This window comes from Hylobates moloch, unplaced genomic scaffold (genome assembly GCF_009828535.3).
Source record: "Hylobates moloch isolate HMO894 unplaced genomic scaffold, HMol_V3 SCAFFOLD_13, whole genome shotgun sequence".
NCBI lineage: Eukaryota > Metazoa > Chordata > Mammalia > Primates > Hylobatidae > Hylobates > Hylobates moloch.
Window position 1 is genome coordinate 102,236,566 of NW_026652288.1, and position 21,212 is coordinate 102,257,777.

Genomic DNA, 21,212 nt, shown 5'->3' on the forward strand with positions numbered 1-21,212 from the left:
GGATGATGTGGAGGACAGACACTAGTAGTAAAACGGGGGAAAGAGGAAGACTGAATGTTGGATGTTGGATGTTCACAACTGGTCTGAAAGACACTAGCAAGCCCATGGCCGTATTTATTGAAAATCGCTGTTAGTATAATACTAATAAGAAAATATACTAATATATAAATATACGAATATAATACTAATAAGAAAATAATTCCCAGATTACAAACTAACAACAACAAAATTTCAAGGCCAGTATGTTTCTTTTTTTATTATTATTTTTGTGTTTGACTTAGATGGTTGAATGTTTTCATTTTCATTTATAAGCATTACATTAATTTCCATGCAAAAACCCAAGACTGCATATGTCTGATTTCAATTGGCCAAAATCCAACCCATGAGTTTGGACATTCAAGACCAAAATGAACACGTTATTTGACCTTTCCATGAGTAGACATCATGGGTGTCCTTTGAAAGATCAGCAGGCCTCCTGACCTCTTAAACACCAGCTTGCCATGAGTCCACACCAAAACAGGGAGCCAGTAACTTCCAGCACCTAAGTCAGGCAAGTAACTTCACTCATGAAGACAGGACACCTCCCTACCAAGGCTGCCACCCACAGATATTTCCTGGATCCTGCTCTATGGCAATACCTGCTTTTGAACAGACGTGGCATCTTCTCTTTGGGGATTATAAGTTCTTCCTGACAGTTTTCCTCAAAACTCTCAGGAAGAGTAGAGACTTTACAAAAAAGCTTACCTCTATGACCCCAAAAGAAATAAATACAAAGACACCTACTTTATCCAGTGTATATTTTCCCCAGCTTTAGATGGAGTCAACATGTATAAAGCTTTAACAACTTCTCTCAGTAAGACAGGAACCAGGAATATCAAAGAGGGAAAAACAGGACACCACAACTGAAGGAGAACTAAGCAAATGCAAAGAATCATTCCACTGATCGAGAGAAATGGGCAAAATGAAAAAATGATAGAATTTCAAGAGTGATTGTTAATTTATATTGAAACACACTTTGCAATTCTGACAATGGCAAAGATTAGTGCAAATAATAATTATAATGGTATGTTCTTTAATAGGATTTAAATAAGGCTTCAAATAATTACATATGCTAAAACTAACATTTGGAAACCTTAATTCTGTTTGGAAAACTGTCAAACGCACCCTTCAAACCACCCAGTGTTCTCTGATTTGAGGACAATTACATTCAATGAAGTTGCTCCAGAACACAATTTGTAGTATCATCACTTTCAAAGTTTACATTGTTTGCTGGAAACGGGGGAAACTCCTCCGGTCACTGGTCAAAATCAATAAATCCAGGTAGTTCCCAGGTTCATATGATTCTCAAATATCAGTAGTGGTGAAAGCTCATAAGAAAAAAGACAAAAACAAAATAATAAAAATCATACGATAGAATCGTTAAGTGTCAGAAAGAGATGTGTTTCCCCATACCCATGGACAAATTTGCACCAAGTATGAAACAGAAAAAAGCAAGAGGACTCATGGGCATTTTCATCTATGGCTCAAGATCTCCTTAAAAAGAAAAAAAAAAAAACTCCAACAAACTAAGGAGCATGACAATAACTACAAAAAGTAAACAACGAAATCAGAGGCAGAATATGAAATAGTAATATACTGTTTCAGAGCCTGCACCATCCTGCAGAACCAGGAAACTTAAAATTTGTTCTTAACAAATCCAATCGAGGCTGGATATGTAAAAAACAGAAAGATAGCATCACGAACCACACGACACATTATCAGAGTTTAAGAATCAGGAAAAAATAAAGTCAGCTAACACTCAGAAAAATTTGTCATCAATTCTGAAATGGGGCCTCGTGACATCGTCAGGATTGATAAAGACAGAGATTGACTTTCCCGGGTTCTCAGTCACTAGCTGCTGCAGTTTTTTTGCCAAACGGTCATCGGGCTGGTTGGGGTCCCCTCCGTCGGACTGTGGGGAGGGGATGCTGGTGGTGCTACCTCGCCTCTGGAGCTCCAGTGTCAGCCGGTTGGCTGCCTTGACGTGCTCGATGGCGGTGCGCAAGTGCTCTGTCGGGTCTGAGCGCACAGAGGACAGCTTCCGGGCGTGAAGCATGACTGTCTCCTCAGACAGGTGTTCCAGCATGTTGCACTGAGGGATGAAATAATTGGGGCACATCTTGTTGACCAGACAGTGTTGCAGGTCATCGATGAGGCCCAGCAAAAAGTGGGCGGCAAAGTCTTCTTGAGCCAAGTAGTTGGCAGGAAGTCTGTCGCAGGCCCAGAGCATCATGCTCCGCAGATGATAGGGGCTAATAGCCTTGGGCCGGGACAGCAGTTTAATGATGATGGCTTTGCAGGCCTGATAGGCCTGCATGAGGCTGCTGGAGATGCACTTCTTCAACTGCACCTCGCTCCTGGCAAAGGACAGCCGCCATTCATTGTCCTTTTTACCCTTGTAGGAGCAAGCAGGCACCAAGTAAAACCCACTGATGACCTCTTCCTCAGTAATCTTCCCATCCCAAAAGTGGTTCTCCATGAGCCAGCTCTGGGCCACAGCAGGCCAACCTTTGAAAGATACCACAGGGACAATATCGTACAACATGCGACTACTCCCTACACCCAGAATGATGGAGATGATGGTCCCATTTTTTTCCACCTTTTCCACCTTTGGCATCCCTCGCTGGGGTTTCTTCTGTATCTCTGATAGGACAATGCTGATAGAATCATAGAACCAGTCAGCCACTTTGGTAGGTGAGAAGAAGTAGTTGGTGGCACCATTGATGTGATCTACAATGGTGCAGCAGTCTTTCCATTTACTGATTGTCCCCTCGTCAAAGAGCCGAAGGCTCAGCCAAGAGTGGCACAAGGCTGAGTGGCGCATGTCGAGTGTCACAGGCTGATTACGGTCATGCAGCTTGAGGGCTGGCACCAAGAGGGTAAAGTCCATATCATAGTCAGTCCCCCGGGCATAGACATTAAGCTCATCTAAGTCCAGGTCCACCACACCTTCCCGGACACCTCCAGAGAGCAACAGGTACTCATTAGCCACTGGAAGCTTTTGGTCCAGCTTTTGCACCATTCCTAGAAATAAAGAAGAAAAAAACAACACCATTATAGGAAGCACAGACATAAGAGTCTGATGCATGAACACAATGCTCCGACGTTCCAAGAACCAGAATTCATTATCAGTACTCAATCAGATCTCAGGCTGCTGCACAGACCTGGCCAACAGTACTTTCTCACTAGTGCTAGAATCTACCCTTTTCCAAATGGAAGAATTATGGTAGATTTTTCTCTCTCAGTGAAAAGCAGTATCACTTTCAGTAATAAACCAGGGCCCCTCTTCCCCGAGTCATCATCTCAGTTAATGGAATTGCCATCCACTCAGTTATGCAGACTGAAAACCTCGGTAAATTTCAACTCTTTGCTGCCCTTCTACTGCCAAATCTTTTCCATGGAACCTCTGCCGGGGTTTCTCACTTCCTTCCCTGTTCTCCATCTCTCCTGTCATCATATAGGAGGTTCGGCCTTTTTTATCTATTGCCAAAGCGGTTTTCTTTCCCCAGGCTCTTTGCATTTACACTCTTCGTTGTACCAGCGGTTCTCAGTGTGGGCTGGAGACACTTTCAGGGGTAATGAGTTCATAACTCTCTTTATAATAATACTAACACATTGTTTGACTTTTTTTTTTTTTTTCAAGAGACAGGGTCTTGCTATGTTGGCCAGGCTGGTCTCAAATTCCTGGCCTCAAGCAATTCTCCTACCTTGGCTTCCCCAAGTGCTGGGATTACAGGCATGAGCCACCACGCCCAGTCTTGTTTGACTTTTTTACTGTGTTGCCATTGTACTAATGGCACAAAAACAAGGGAGGATAAAATTGCCAGTGCCTTAGCAGCAGCCAAGACACTGATGCCAAACTGTAATAGCAGTCAGTATGTTCTTTACCACTGACATGCATTAGCAATTTAAAAAAAAAACCAAGTTTTACTTAAGAAAATCCTTGATGGAGAAGACAAATAAGTTATTTTATTGAATCTCAACCTCTGAGCCATTAGAAAGACTATCTTCCTAATAGTCTGTGTGATGAAATGGAAATAACCATAAAATCTGTCTTCCTCATGCCGAAATAGGAAATCTGTTTTCAGGAAAAGCACTCGCGTAACTGAGTTGTGAGCTGAACTGGCTTCTTTGTTCATGGAACACCATTTTTACTTTAAAGAACAACGGAAAACTATGGGCTATTTAGATTTGGGTATTTGGCAGACATTTTCTTCTAAAATGAACAAAATGAGCCTGGCTTCAAGGAAACTACTGACAATATTTATTGCCAATGATAAAACTGAAACTTCTAAGAGAAAATTAAATTTAGAAAACTCCGCACCATGGGCGTGACATCTTCCCGAACTGTGTATGTTTCTGATTCAATTGGTGGTGATATTTTTTTTTTTTTTTATACTTTAGGTTTTAGGGTACATGTGTACAATGTGCAGGTTTGTTACATAACGAACGTGATTTCTGATGAGATTGTGAGTCCTTTTGAGAACCATGTCTCATGCATTAAGCAGGCATAGAAGACTCCGTGCATGCATTAGGAACATAATTGAAGCTATGACTAAATGATAAGGGAAAAAATGCATGAAATTAATAGGTAGATAGCATTAATAGATGGAATTACCATAAATACTTAAAGGCTAGACTTAAATGACTGTTCCATAAACAACATATACATTTTCCCTCCTTCGTTATATACTTGCTTATGCTTGATTATCTGACAAACTACCAGCGTCATCCCGTGATTTATTTAACAGTGTTTCCCCAAAGATCATAAAGACCTACCACAAACTATTAGAATATTCCATTATTCATTGTAATTCATAGTTTGCTCTTCATAGGACAACCCCAACTCAAATAAACCATATGCATGTGTTTTGTTACTATTATTGTTATACTCTGAATGTTTGTGCCCCACTCACATGTTGAAATCCCAACTTTCAATGTGATAGTATTAGGAGCTGGGGCCTCTGGTAGGTCATCAGGCGTGAGAGTGGAGCCCTCATTGAGTGGGACTGGCACCCTTATAAAAGAAACCTCAGAGCGCTGCCTCACCCCTTCTGCCATGTGAGGACACAGCGAGAAGACAGCCATCTATGAACCAGGAAGCCGTCCCTCACCAGACAATGAATCTGCAGGCACCTTGATCTTGGCTTTCTTGACCTCCAGAATGGTGAGAAATAAATCCCTGCTGTTTATACGCTACTCAGTCTAGGTACTTTGACATAACAGCCTGAATGAACTAAGACAATTATACTTTAAAATGTAATGCTCATTTATTAAAATGTGCTCTTTTTCACTCTTTAAAATCCTATTTTCCAAACCACATTAACCATGAAAATGTCTTTTATTTAGTACCATTTCCTTACATACAGAAATATGGCAAGTTATCATTTTCTTTTTAAAACCATAAGTTAGCCAACAGTATAGTGTCAACAATTCATCAGAAAGAACATCCAGCAAACCTGACTTCTTGGCTGTTTCTCAGACTCTCTGCACTGTGATGCGGCATCCAGGTCCCTCTTCAATAAAGGACTTATCCCAGCTGCTTAAATGCTATCCCTTAAGGATTGTCTCAGCTGCAAAAGGCCATCTTAGCCAGGGTCAGGTCCTGTGGCTGGGATGGGGGTTGCAGGTGCACATCCAATAACTGATCGGTGTGGGAGTGTCCCAGCTTAGGATACTCTGAAGGGCCACTCAAACTCTGAGTTCCCAGTGGGCTTGGCTGTGGCAAATGATGCGCCTGCAGGGAAGCTCAGTTTCTCCTACTTGAACCTGCTTCCTTCCCCACTTCGACAGGTGTAAATCCCAAGGGTGCAGCTTCATAAACATCCTAACTCCATTTCAGAGGCTGCTTCCTGAGAAACCCAACATACTACACTAAATACTATCCAAGCAAAACAGAAGATACTACCTACTACCCAAACAAAAACCGTCTTCAGCATGGAAGATATGTTTTTCCTTTTTAAACTGTTTTTTTTTTTTTAAAGCCAAACTTAATCCGGATTGAAAGTTCTTATAAATGCCAAGACAAAGATCCATTTCTCAAATGTCATTATGTTTTAATATTAATCTCATCCTTGCCATGTAAAGAAATACTACCACCCCACGTTTTGGTTGTTGCCTAAAGGATAAAAATGATTTCACAGATTCCAGATTAGGTTGTGAAAATCATTTTCGTTATTTTATGAACTCACATGTCGGAACAGTCAGTTTCAGTGAGATATATTTGATAATGAAATCGTTTACTCTTCATTGTTTCAAACATCCTTTCATTCTAGCATTCAGAATACCATAAATATATGTGAGAAATACTGTGAAATGCTGTGTTGTGGTTAGTAAATAAGATCTGAATCTATTAAAGTGATATTGTTATTTGAGTACCACACTGTTGTCTCCTCTTAGGTGTAACTAACTCAAAATCCTATATATCCTTTTGTCCTGGACAAAAAAAAACTGGCTTTGAGCCCACCAGCTAAGACTTGTCTATATAATCAGGGTAACTTGTGCATTAATAACCTAGAGATAATTTGTCTACAAAAGTGCCACTGAATTTTGCCTTGGATTGTCACTATCTTGTTTGGAGAGTCTTGGGTAAGCTAAAACTCCCTTCTGCCCTCTGCTGGATTTAAGAAGTTTTAACCTGTTTTCACTTGTCAATATATACACTAGAAAATTCCTGCCAATGATAAAAGGTTCTCTTTCTCCCCAACTGATGCTCATGCATCTCGTTAAAATGTTGACCCTTTATTCAAAGGAGTCAACATCAAGTATTTGGCTAAATTTGAATATTCAGGAGATAGGGTAATTTTGAACACTTCTTATTCCTTTTAAAGTGAAGAAAGCCCTTTAGCAGCAGAGAGAATGTTGCAGACACACATTTACTAAGCCCCTATAAGAAACAAAGTCCCTAAGGCCACACTGTTCCAGAAGCTAATCCCTTCTTACATCCACATTTCCATTTAGCCTCCCTGAGCCCATTAGTCTGCAATTTTACAAAAGATATGGTAACACAACTCGAACCTTCCCCAGCGTTATACAAGCCCAAATGTCTTCCTTGAAAACTTTCCTGGGCTAAGTTTAAGTGAAAATGAGCTGACATCAGCTATCATGGCAGATGGGTTGCCATGCAACCAAAACACAGGGCTGGAAGGGAAAAAGACAGAGGAGGGAAAATTTTCAACTGTACGCTTTCACTGTAGGCATCAGTTCCAACAAGTGCCATCTCTGCAATGATCTGAGGTTTTCTGTGTAATTACTGGAGGATAAGATCTAGTGACTCTGGCTGTTTAGCTGTTAGATTATCCAAAGCTACGAGTGGGAACAGAAGGAAGATGCACATACACCACTGAGCTTGTTAGCAGCAAAACAAAAAAGGAAGGATAGAGGATAGCTATTCCCTTGGGTGGGTCTCTTCTTTTCATGGAGGCACTGGCATATGCTTGCTCTTAAGTAAAACTGCCACTCAACCTCCTTTCCTGTAATTCTCCATTTCTTGGTTTTGATATATTTTAGAGTTTTTACTTAAGAATTTCTTAATAGTACCCTTTTATATAGATACTCAGGTCCTAAGTTTAAGGAATGTGTTTCATGTCATGCTTTCAGTTATTTGCTGATTATCTTTAGAATACCAAGTGAAAAGTGGAACTCTGTCCCTGACTTCTTTATGTTCTAGTGAATAAAACTATATCATATTCCACTAACTTGAAACTGCAAACCTTCATCATGCAAACATATAATGCCAGATTGCTAATACTAGAGCACAAAAACTAAGTATCATTTCCTGTTGTCTTTACGACCCCACCCCAGTAAGTCTGTGAAAACTCAAATAGAGAGTTCAAGAAATACTAAGTAGATAAGTCAAAATAATACTTGTATAGATTTCTTTAAAACAGATACACACACACACACACACACACACATATGTTGAAGGGAGAAAGGTTTATAAAAGAAGTAAAATTTTTATGTCTTATAAGTAAAGTTACAAAATTAGATAACTTTTATCTTTTTATATACCTTTGACTATAAGCCTGAATATCTCAGTAATATTCATTGTTTCATATAAAAGAGTTTCCTTTTTTGGCTCCAACTCATGTAGCACATACCAGCAACAAACAGTGCCTTATTCCGGCAGTGGGTTTTAATGGCAGGAAGGGTACACGGTGGGATGATGTTGACAAAGTCCATCTTTCATTCTGATGCCTCCCCTAGGGTAAGTCTCCTTGGTTGACAATAAACAATATAAAACCTTCCTATAAAAATATTATGGTTTATGTTTCCAGGACGGAAATATTTTTGTCAAGCTTACTTGACATTCTGAGAAACGTCTGAGACGTGGGCATGGCCACCTTTTTCTAAGAAAGTCACTAATCCATGAAATTCTTAATGACCCCAGTTGGAAAAGATTTTAGGCCTTTCCTCGTTCATGCCCAGAAATCATCTATCTGAAGGAAAAACTGGTTCCAAGAGGAGAAATCTCTCATTTGGGGTCATACGGCCTTAGTGACAGATTACCAGCACTGTTGCATTCCAACATTTGCACAAAGACCAGAATGGCACATACGTCCTGATCTCCCCATGACAATGCACAATGGCTTAAGAGGGAAGTAGCGGAGGTCTCAGGGCAATGTGCCAGTTTTGCATTTTTATTGGTCAAATCTTTAGTGGGACCTGGGACAACTGGCAGAACATGTCTGACCATCCACATTTATCATAAAGAAGAATGGGCCTGGTCTGCCTTGATAGAGCCATTAGTATTCCCAAATAGACTGTAAGACCCTGGAAATACAGAAGACAAAAACGGAGCTTTCCAGTTTTTCAATAATATTCTGAGTTATTAGTACTCACAATTATGATAATGTTCTATATGTCAAAGAGTCTGCTTTATTTTGCATAATTTGAGACAACTGCATATAATTTTATTTTTTTAGAAAACTGATTAATTCACGTATGGTAATGGCAATGCCCTATTGACCAGAATATATATATATATATAGTAATGGGCTAATTTAAAAGAGGTCTCTCCAAAGGAGTCTTTCTTAATATTTCCCCATTTTGATACTGATATGTATGCAAGAACACTGGACTCACGATAGGCTTGGGCTTGGATTCTGGGCTTGTCATTTACTATTTAAGTGAGGCTGACCAATTACTTAACCTCTCTGAGCTTCCAATTCCTTATCTATTAAAAAACAAACAAATTGATGAAAAGTAAATGCATATAAAAACCCACCCTTACAGGACTGCTATGAAGTGTCTAAGCACATCGTAGATATTTAGCTCATTTTCCCCATATGTTCGCCCCTTTTCCTACCACACATAAAACTGGAAGAGCAAATAACACAGATTCCACGGAGTTATTTTAAAGATTTAATTAAACAAGATAATCTATTTAAAGCCTCTAGCCCATGCAAGGCACACAAAACATGTTAGATGAAGGGAAATGAATGAAGTATCCTCTCCCCTGGCTGTACCAAGACTGCTGCTAGTCAAGGCTGCTTCCTCTGAGTGGATGCCATCGTGTGGCACGACACACAGGGTGGCAGGCAGAGGGCAGGCTGGATTCTAGCTCTTTCTTGTCCTCTCACTCAGGTACCCCATGGAATGAACAACCTGTACATCCTAGTGGAGGGTCTTAACCTGAACTAAATTAGCACTTTCCACACCTACTGTCATCGTGGGCTGTGTTCATGGTGTATCTTTCCTCCTCAACAAGACAACAATACACAATCGTCCCTTGGTCCCAGGAGCTCCTACATATGCTGAAATGTGTCCCTACTCAAGTCCCATCGCTGACCGTGTGGAATCCACTTATACAACAAGTTGGTCCTCTGTATAAGTGGGTTTCATATCCTGCAAATAGTGTATTTTCAATCTGCATTTGATTGAAAAATAGCCACCTATAAGTGGACCTGTGCAGCTCAAACCTGTGTTGTTCAAGGGTCAACCGTGAAGCATCTGGCACAGTAACTCACGAAAAGGCAGCACAAATGAAAGATCCTATCTTAAGTGACATCTATAACCTCCTTGTGGTCAAGATTTTTTTGCTGCATTGCTAGTATAGACTTTAGATTAGAAGGCACCTGCTTTTTGTGTATACCACTTCTTTCAATCAACTTGAATACCTCATTAACCATAACCTAAGATTATGGAATTTGCTGCACAATATAATATGAAAGCCTGTCAGCATATGTGTATAAAAGTGTTTTCTAATAATCTATGCCTCTCTGATCTTCCATTATTTTCCTTCTTAAAAATTAAAACTAAAGGTCTTAAAAATTGGTGGGCTTTATCAAAGTCTACTAAGCTATTTTAAACAGAATGAACATGAGTTAGACCTGGATTCGAGTCCAATTCATTCATGACCAACATCAACTACTGTGGGCCTTGGTTTCCTTAAACAAAATTGTAGAATAACAACTGGTACAAGTTTGTTGGGTGGCCACAGGAATAAAATCAGAAAATGCACAACAAATTTCTTAGTGTGTAGTTTTGTGCTTAGTTGGTAATCAGTAAACAGGGTTTGTTGGCACATGCATACACATATCGATATATTATCAATATATTTTTTCCCATCAAATAAGTCCTGACTTTTCTTTCTTTTCAGTACTTAGGATAGTTTAAGAACTCATGGTTTTTGCCATTCAGAACTTACTGGCAAGACTCAAGAGTCTTATTAGCCCTACCTAGCAGCTTCCCAAAGTCACAATAGGGTACAAAAGTTACAGACTGACAATTTATAACAAGAGTGTTCACTTCAGAAGGCTCATCATTCTTGAAAGGCCAAAAAAAAAAAAAAAGTAAGTGAAAAGCAAGAGTAATGGTGTCAAACAGCTACATAAGGATACAGAAATATATCAGGGATGACCACATTAATGCTCTCGTGATCTTCACAAGAACCCATAAGCTTGTGATGGAGATGCTCTGAATGAAGTCAAGTGTACCCCATCACTGACCCTTTGCCCAGGACCCAGCTGGGTCTGGTTTCCATTCCTTTCTCATGCTGAGATGTGTATGTAAACTACTTAATTACTCCGAAACTGGAAAGCTGTGCTTAATTGGGGAGGAGAAGGGAGAAGTCTACATTTTAGAAGAAAAATAATGAAGTAGGCCAAGTCTAAGAAATTGCAACAAGGATAAAGACGGGATTCAAAACTCAGATTTTACTTATTCTCACAGTAAGTATGAGCGTCTCCTATGAGCCAGTGCTGTGCTAGACACCGAAGAGACAAAGGTGAAGAGAAACAGACACCGCCCCCACCGCATAATGCTGATGATTCAGTGAGAAAGCCAAACGCTAATTCTATCCATCAGGACAGGTGAAGTTATGCTGAGTAACAAAGCCAGTATCTCAGTGACTCAAAACAACCAAGTTTTATTTTTCATTCACTAGATGACCATCAAGGGTGAGTGCGGTGGGAGGGATTGGGGGCACATTTCTTTCCTTAATCGAGGACCCAGATGGATAGAGCGAGCCATGTCTAGAAAGAACTTCACAGTCACTCTGCTGGAGGAGAAGAAGGCTCTGGGGGTTCTCTTTTTGGCAGTTAAATGCTCTGGTATGGAAATGACATGCATCATTTTCATACACAAATCATTGGTCAAAACTAGTCCCATGGTCCCATCCACACCCATGAAAGAAAGCACGATTCTACCACATGCTGGGAGAACTGGGAATCTGTGATATGCTGCATGAACAGCTCCCACACTAATCAGATACCATTAGAAATTGAGATAATAGCACTGAAGGAAATGAATAAGGTCCTAGCCAAAATGCAGAAGAGGAAGAGGAGGAGTGAAAACTATTTAGCCTGAAAAATGGAAAATTCAAAAAGGCTATGAGAGCCATCTTCAAATATCTGATAAGCTGTGCTAGTAAAGAAGAAACGGAATTTACCTGTGTGGTTTCACTAAGTAGAACATATAGAGAGAAGTTTTCAGTGTAATATTGTAAACTCATCCATCCGGCAGAATGTTCTAGCAATGCTGCCTGTGGAGGCAGTACCTTTCCTATCCCAACAGACAATCAATCAGAATCTTCAGCAGGGATGGAGTCACAGTATAGATGTCTTCCGAGGTGGCTGCCCATCCCAAGAACCTACTAATTAAGACAGGCAACTATAACGTAGACTTCTATAGCCACCTATGACCATCCAGTGTGGGCCCAGTCACAGTGGCTGTAAGAAGACCATAATCTGAGCATTACGCCCAAAGGCTGGATGCTGCCCTTCCTTCTCATCTGGCCTACTCTATGTCATGTGTAACCTGCAGCCCCGCTGCTGTCACATCCTCCAGCCAACTTCACCAATTTTACAAAGAGATAACTAGCACCAGCAATGACACACATAACAGCAAAAGAAGAGCTGAACTGATAGTACACGTTTGAAGTACATACATCTCATGACGAGGACCCTCTGAGAAGGGCACAAACATTCATGCCACTACCATGCACTACAGCACAGGCCGAATGCTTTACCTGTGTCATCTCGTTCAATCTTCTTGGCCCTTTCAAGCAGGCAATAGTGTCCCCCCTCCCTTTTTTTTTTGAGACAGAATCTCACTCTGTCCCCAGGCTGGAGTGCAGTGGCAAAATCTCGGCTCACTGCAACCTCCATCTCCCTGGTTCAAGCGATTCTCCTGTCCCAGCCTCCTGAGTAGCTGGGTCTCAGGTGCGCACCACCACGTCTGGCTAATTTTTGTATTTTTAGTAGAGACGGGGCTTCACCATATCGGCCAGGCTGGTCTCGATCTTTTGACCTCGTGATCCGCCAATGTAGGCCTCCCAAAGTGCTGGGATTAGAGGCATGAGCCACCATGCACAGCCTAGTGTCCCCATTTTGCAGATAAGGAAATTAAGAAAAATAGCAGCCAAATAAATATTTTATGGCCATGACAGCTGACCTGGGATCCAAATTCAAGTTGATCCTGTGCTGCTTTCCTGCATTAAATGGGCTTTCCTAGGAGAAAATAAACAATGTTATACCTTGGGCCTTTAGAACTGCCACATAAACAGTATAGGAAACAGTAAGCAGAAATTTATTTCTCCACCCAAAAATGGAAGAAATTCTGTTTTGGAGTAAACAGATTTCTAGAGCAGATTAAAAACTGACTTTAGTCATCTCTGGGGAATAAAGTATATGAGCAAACGGGTCAAGGATCATAGGAAAGAGATGATTATAAATGACATTATAAAAAGATACTTAGTGCTGAGACACACAGCTATGTGCGTGCACGCATGTGCATGTGCGTATGTGTTGCACACTTAGCTCCTAGACAACTTTCAAAGAACATTCCACAAGTGTTTTAATCACAACAGCATCCTTGAAATTCTTTCAGGTTCCCAGAAGAAACTCTGAAAATATTCCCACATATTCAGATACGTAGTCTAATTTGTTATTTTAACCCAGCATCAGAGCCTTAATTTGAAGGTCATACCCCCTAAGTTTCTACTGCTAGGTTTAGGAGGCAGGTGGAGGTAGCCAGGAACATGACTGCCAAAAACATACTAACCACAAGGCCAGAAACTTTCACTGAACTCTGAAGCAAGAAAGTCTTTTCCCTTTACAGACACAGCAGTATCTATTACAGTCACATTTTGTCTCTGTACAAAACTCTTATCAGGCACACTGGGACATGGAGAAAGAAAGAATTCTGTGTCTTCTCTAAAAACAAAAACTGGTATCCATCAAACTGTGATAGGAGATAATGCTCCTGTGACCAGCACCCTAAAAAATGTGTCGCTATCCATGTAAAAGAGACCCTGAATCTGTGATCTATATTACACATTCGAATTTGCTAAATTAACTTAAAAATGATCCCAATTTATATGAAGAAGCCTCCCCTGAAGGACTTACAAACTGTCACTGGCTAGTCAAAGAAGACCCTGTCTTACTTTAGACAAGTTTACTAACTTGTTTTACTGTTTACTTTAGAAATTTTCAAACATATACAATAGTAGATAGAATAATAAATTCCCATGTATCCATCACCTAACTTCAACAATTATGTTTGCCATTCTTATTTCACTTATCCCATTTTTTTGGCATAATATATTAAGGTAAATCCCAGAAAACCTATCGTTTTACCCATAAACAACACTTTCTTAATCAGACAAAGACAGTTGTCTAAAGACTTTTTAAGTATAACCGCCATTTTCCTATCTAAACAAAATTAATAGTAGTTCCTTATTATTACAGACCTCACTTGAATTTACATTTTTCCTAATATGTGAGTATGCTTGTGTGTGTGTGTGTGCGTGCATGCACACGTGCATGTGACTTTGTTGATATCCTGCCCTGCGTCCCCAGCCCATCCCTGGGTTCACTTGCAGCTGTGACAGGCAGTCCCCCAGATGTTCCCAGCCCCTCTCCTCAAGTGCCAGTGACTCTCCCCCTTTGGCTAAGGGCATTCTCTCTCCAGCCACTGCCAGGAAGTGCAGGGGAGTTAATGCAAGAGAACTGACACCGTTGGGGCAACTGTCAACCACCGGGGCAGAATCAGTAGATAAATGTCCTAGCCTCCCCAGACTCTGTGGGTGATTCTACATTGGGTTCTCCACAACCTCTCAGATGAACCCATTCAATAGCTTATTAATAGACAGAATCTTTATTGGCTTTTCTCCCTTCTGTCTCAGTTGCTCTATTCCCTCACTCCTGTTTCTTTGTGTCACCTCCCAAGTCAACTACCACAGCAAAGTAACTCTTGTTTCTGGAACTGTAGTGGGTGGAGGGTGTAAAGCAGGGACAGACAGTCTCATGTCTGTTAATAATTCTTGATGAAATTACATTTCATATGGACAACTGGCCATGAGCCTGGAAGCCTAAGCTAATGGTAAGGGATTACTTGCTCTGAAACCACAATCAGTTATAGATCCATTATATGTCTTATAAAACTAGATCTGAGAACAATTCTCGAAAAGAGTTCATTAGCCTTCGCAGATCAGCAGGCTTGCTTTTCTGTGCATTTCCAGCTAGCATCTTCCCTATTATTTCTTGCTTTGCTGTTATCTGAATTCTCCTCACTTCCCAAGGTTCATTTTAAGACCTCTGGAAAGCTTTGGAGAGGTGAAAATACATACATTCTTCAGATATAGGCATTTCTTCCTTAAATTCCAAAGAGAACAATGGGGATTAAGGTTGGGGAGGGTGGATTAAAACGAAGAACTCACTCCAGCAACCAACCTTCAGAGTGGAGCTTTGTTCAAACAGACTCACCTTACTTATACATAAAAGCCTCAAACTAAATTTAAAGACCAAAACGAAGTTTCTCTTTCAGGCTCTGTTGAAGATTATTCTGTCTCTATTCCTCTAAATTGTACAGAAATAATTCTAAATGATATGTTTAGTTTCTTCATTGAATCACCTTTGTCCACACTTTCTTTTGTGTGTGTACGTGTTTTGTTTTTTTTTGCTTTTTTATTTTTTTGGAGATGGAGTCTCACTCTGTTGCCCAGGCTGGAGTGCAGTGGCACGATCTTGGCTCACTGCAACCTCTGCCTCCCAGGTTCAGGCAATTCTCCTGCCTCAGCCTCCCGAGTAGCTGGGACTACAGATGTGCGCCACCACGCCCAGCTAATTTTTTGTTATTTTTAGTAGAGACAGGGTTTCACCATGTTGGTCAGGCTGGTCTCAAACTCCTGACCTCAAATGAGCCGTCCACTTTGGCCTCCCAAGCTGCTGGGATTACAGGCGTGAGCCATCATGCCCGGCCTGTACTTTTTTTAGTGTAGTGTTTACACTAATTATCAATTACGTGTTTACCTGTCAGTGTCCCTCTGATGACTTGTGTATCTCCCACCCTAACACAAGAGAAGTTCAGCAGAGTAAACTGAATCATAAATAGATGGTGTAGCCTAATGACAGAGTTTACTGAAATAAACTCTATCTTTATAGTGGATGAAACTGTCAGGTGACAGACTGACAACACTGTCATTGTGAGACACGATGGAAGACTCCAGATCCTCTATTATCTGCAAGCAAGGGAATGATATCACATGCTCAGAAGAGATGAAGGAGAAGCTAGGGGCTTGTTAATGAACTATACGGTAACTACACAGACACGTCTCCTCTTGTTCTTTGAGGATAATTTAGCTCTAGGACATTCTCCAAAGCACCAATTTTTAGTCAAGAACCTCATCAGGGAAGCAGGAGAAAAGTTACTATATAACTATAGTGTGATCTAAGATCAAAGTCTAATACCTGATTTCTAAAAAGATCAAAACCATGTACTTTTTCCCTTGATGCATTAAGTGGAGAACCTATAAATAAATGGATTCCTTACTAAGCCATTCCCAAAAACTGCCAGGAGATGGCATCCACACTCTACTCATTTACTAAGAGTTTCTAGCTGGGCTTGGACGTCTTACAATCCTAGAATAAAATCTTTGGGGAAACAAGCTCATCAACGGGCTAAAATGTGATAAGACTACATTAAAAGCATCAGTCCCAGACCTATTTACTTTGAGGTTCCACCCAGTGACTTACAACTTTTCTGTTTCGTTTCCCTGAGAAAACCCCCCTGATAATTCAGGAGCTGAAGGGATCATCTAGGTTGAGCCAAGACCGAAACATGCTTTGTCTTGGCAAGCAGCATGGCTGACAACGGGTTCCCAAGGCATATTCAAGAGCTCTTTGCAAGGCAGAGTTGTCCGCCTGCACTTACTGCAGCTCATTTTTTTTTTTTTTAAATGAATAAAGCTTCAGGTTCCAGGAATAAAAGAAAAAGAAGTCAGAGGAAACAGTCTTTGACGTTATGAGCCCGAGATACTACTCTTCCTTCAAGACTATTTCATTCTGACTACAAGTGAATAAATACATTGAAGACTTTAGGAACTCAGATGATTAATGAAAAGAGAATTTTTTAACCTGTCTTCAATCAAGTCAAAATAAACTATATATATATATATTGTATGATGCTTTGCAGTTTCCAGAGAATGGCCACAATCATTTTCCCATTTGTTCCCTGTAATTACTTGATGAAGAGCTCCAGAGTTCTCATTGTAGGGATGTGGAGGCTGAGGCTCCTAGCCCTAAGTAACTAGTCAAGATGAGTATACCAAGTATCCACCTAGTTCTCTGGCCTAAACCAGACTAAAACTAATCTGACCACACACAATTATTTTGAAGGAAAGATAGAGGGATCACTTTTTTTCCCATCAAGTTGTCAGTTTGTTGCAAGGTGGGAGAAAGGGTTCAAAACGTAAGGTGTGCTCTGTTGGGAGGAATCTATGATGGTTATAGCCAGACTGCCTGGATTACTGATAAGATTCCCTTATTTCCTGACCTATGCCAGCAAAATAAACACACATCCTTGCTGAAAAATAACTTGTCTTTAAGTGTCAATAACCAAGTGCTTAATAGCTATTAATCAATTTTCCACACGGCTTATTAACAATGACCTCTACTGTTTTTGCCTTAATTTAAATAAGTAAATGTTATTTCAAATACTAATTTCCTTGATCTAGTTTTCAAATAACAAATCAGTAACATCCTAAAAACATGCTATTTGGAAAAATAATGAGTATGTTAGTAAGTCTCAGAAGTATTTCCATCGTAAAAGCTGGAATGTTCCATAAATCCAGAAGTTCAGATTAGTACAACTACACCCATCCCTGAAATTTAAGAAAGGACTAAGGGATCAAATCAGTTTTTCCAAGGACAACAGACATGAAAAAAAAAAAAAAAAAACTGACAGGCTAACAGACTAATAAAGAGCTGAATCTACTGAGACAGAATTGCCTACCTGATAATTGCTTTCAGTATCTGGGTAAAAACGTACTTTATTGTTTGAGCTTGAAAATGTTCAGATCAAAAGAAATCAGACTTAAAATGACCAGCCAAAGCCCTCTGCAGAAGTAGAAATTTGCAGTTTAAAAGCACAGGTAGATCATTTAAAAGAGGGCAAAGCTGCAGTGTTTTTCAATCCATGCCTGCTCAATAAAAAAAAGTCTTGGCTGGGCGCGGTGGCTCATGCCTGTAATCCCAGCACTTTGGGAGGCCAAGGCGGGTGGATTACGAGGTCAGGAGATCGAGACCATCCTGACTAACATGGTGAAACCCTGTCTCTACTAAAAAAATATAAAAAATTACCCAGGCGTGGTGCGGGCGCCTTTAGTTCCAGCTACTCGGGAGGCCGAGGCAGGAGAATGGTGTGAACCCAGGAGGTGGAGCTTGCAGTGAGCTGAGATTGTGCCACTGCACTCCAGCCTGGGTGACAGAGCGAGACTCCATCTCAAAAAAAAAAAAAAAATTCTTAGACAAAGTCAAAGATGAGTCTCAAAATGCTGACATGGGAAAGTCACATTTTGAGAGATGGCTTCTTTCATCTACTTTCCCCCAACCATCTAAAAATGGAGCAAGTCAGTGGATGAACAGTGTGGCATTCAAACATTCTAGCCAGAAATTATTAACCAAATGATGGCTACTAAGGGAGAAATAAGAGTTTGTTTAATTTCATAGTATTAAAGGATGTTGTTTGAATAAGTTACAAATTCACTAAGTCTTGGTCTCCAGAGAATGAAGTTTAAGTTATATATGTGTTCCCCACACAAAGAATGAATAAATTGGAGATTACTGGAGCCAGAACTGACTTTCAAGGTTATTTATTCCAACTGCCATGGTACGTATGAGGTTGCTAAGGCCCAAAAAGCAGAGGTGACATAGCACTGAACCTGGCACAGGTGCCAGAAATAGAACCCAAAGTCCTTGACTCTCAATCTAGAACTCTCTACTTCATATGAGGGTCTCAAACCGAGAGGTTTGTTAAAAATGCGGGTTCCCATGTCTCACCCCACAAGGATGGAAGCACAATCTCCAAGGAGACATGTGTTTAAAACTAGCAATGTTGAAATGCTTTTAAAGATCGAGTCTGCCTCTCTATTTCAAAGCAGAAAGTTTAACTGCATGAAATCAGGAAAGGCAAAGCTGTCAAGTTAGAGGAAGGAATTTACTGTCTCAGTAATTCTCTAAGATCTTGAAGAGCTGAGATTGGCTACTCTTCAAATCAGGAAAGACAACTTTAGCGGGCTTTTGGAAACATGATAGTAATTGAGATTCAGGAGGGATGTGACAGGTCTCATTCTGTACAACTGGGGAATTCATGCATCTCTAACCACCCAGGTATGCATTTAGTTTGAAAGAAAATGATGTATTTGTGCTAGATTTCTGCTATTTTTTCAGGGCCTCTACCCATCAGATAGGGACTGATTTTTGTCCTCTATTCAATCTCAAGCATAAAGTGATTGCATCACCAGCCGAATCCTTAAGGACAATTGGCGCTCATACCACACTTTGCTTGCGAGCACATATATGGGTCAGTGAGTATCAAGTGTGGAGCTGACTTGGCAGCCAAGCAATAAACCTGCAGTGATGGGCACAATTACAGCTCAGTTCTCGAAACCAAAGATCACACAGTTTGAATAGAGGTGTACAATTTCCAAAGCTATCAATTGTCCCAGAGTTGAATTTAGAGACGATAGATCAAATGTAGACAGCTGTATTTATATTGTGTCCCTTCCAAAAGTCCAGTTTGGGTTTTATAGTGAAGTGGCAAAAAGACGAGAGGACATTTTTTTTTTTTTTAAAGAAGGTTCCGACTTGAGAAAGGTTATTAAAGGACTCAGGTGTGCTACGATTGTGAGATGCAAAAATCCCATTTTTAAGATAGTAACAAAAATGACATTTTGTACACAGACCCAAGTCTTGTTATGAGAGTAACTTTCAGATGAAAAATTCCATAATTCCAGTCTAAAAACAGGTGGTTTGAGGAGAAACTCTCCAGTAAAATCATACGAAGTTTTCAGTCTTTCCACTAGAGGTCATGCCTTCCTAGTTTTTCTTTAGTTGTTGGACTGGCTCCAACCCAAAAAGTAAGGCCTGAGGTTGAACATAAATTTTTTAAATTAATACCTGATTTTACTGGTATGCTTTCAAAGTGAGTCAGAACACAGTGCTTCTTGCTGGTGAATTTCAAATGCCCACATGCTGTCTGCAGCAATTCTACTGTCATGATGGGATGTCACATCGTCGTTAAGATTCACAGCTTTGAGGTGAACAAGGAAGACAGAAAAGAAGGATGCCAGAAGAGATGATGTGAATGACGTGATAGAAAGATTATTAATTTCGGATACAGGCAAGCTTGAATGTGGACCTTAGCTTCATGATTGATTAGCTGTGTGACATCTGGATAAGTTACTTGACTTTCTGAAACTTCAGTTTCCCCATTTAAAAAAAATGGGGGTAATATCATCTTTCTCATAAGGTTCTTGTGACACTTAATTGAAACAGTTACATAAAGCTCCAAGTAGAGTCTCTGGAACTTTGCAATACTGAGAAAATGTAATTGTATTTTTAAACTCACATTCTGTTCACACTTCTGTAGGTTAACGAATAACACTTGTCTTTATTCTGTTATTTGGGCATGTGACTTTTAAAAATAAATATTCCAATACTTTTTCTATCTATTCTATCACCTCCCTCCCTGTTTTTCTTTTAATTTTAGTTTTCATTTAGTAATGTAGTCATGTGGTTCAACATTCAACAGCATAGACATGACTTTGGAGGGGAGGATCTGTGTTTGAGTCACCCCTTTATTACCAAGAGCTCCGCATGCAGTGCTTTGTAATGCAAGTTAACTGTGTGTCAAGTAATGTGGGTTGAGTGGGTGAAACCTCTTGACAACTCTGTCAGCTCTGTAAGGGACAGAAAACACTTTGAATGAAGTTACCGCAAAGCACCTGGTAGATAGGAGAGAGGGAAGGAGGGAAGGAAGAAGGGAAAGAAGTGAGAGAGAAAGGAAGGGAAAGAAACAGATACACTGATTTTTACAGTTAGTTTTAGCTTAATATAATCTTTTACAGGACTCAATGATGACAGCTAGCATCACTGCAAACAGTAAATCTGTCATCATTAAACAGGTACCACCAGAGCCCTGCACCATCATTCAGTTGACAAATACTTCAGATTCTGTCCCTAAAATGTTTGTGGTATAGTGTCCTCCCTGCACACCCCATGCCACTGTGTGTCACTGTAACAGTCCAGCCAGGGTCCTCACATCTCTCAGAGGGACAACTGCAATACCTCCGAACTACACTCTGCTCCCACCACCGCATCCAGCATAGGCTGCCAGAAGGAGCTTCTTGAAAGACAGGCTCTAATCACATCACTCACCTGCTCAAAATCCTT

The 21,212-nt window shown here is 40.3% G+C and overlaps 1 protein-coding gene across 2 annotated transcripts in view; it reads right to left on the reverse strand.

The window, feature by feature from the left end:
- Positions 1–229: 229 nt before the first annotated feature.
- MB21D2 (Mab-21 domain containing 2) overlaps positions 230–21,212 on the reverse strand; it is a 120,145-nt gene continuing 99,162 nt past the window's right edge. Inside the window, exons 1-2 of one of the 2 annotated variants that reach the window (XM_058426707.1) lie at positions 4,364–4,397; positions 230–3,063 (exon numbers count right to left, since the gene is read on the reverse strand). In XM_058426707.1, the coding sequence (XP_058282690.1) occupies positions 1,799–3,061 (1,263 nt within the window). In that variant the 5' untranslated portion in view covers positions 3,062–3,063; positions 4,364–4,397 and the 3' untranslated portion in view covers positions 230–1,798. Of the gene's footprint in view, positions 3,064–4,363; positions 4,398–21,212 lie in introns of those variants that run through there. The other variant, XM_032171919.2, reaches the window with a different exon arrangement.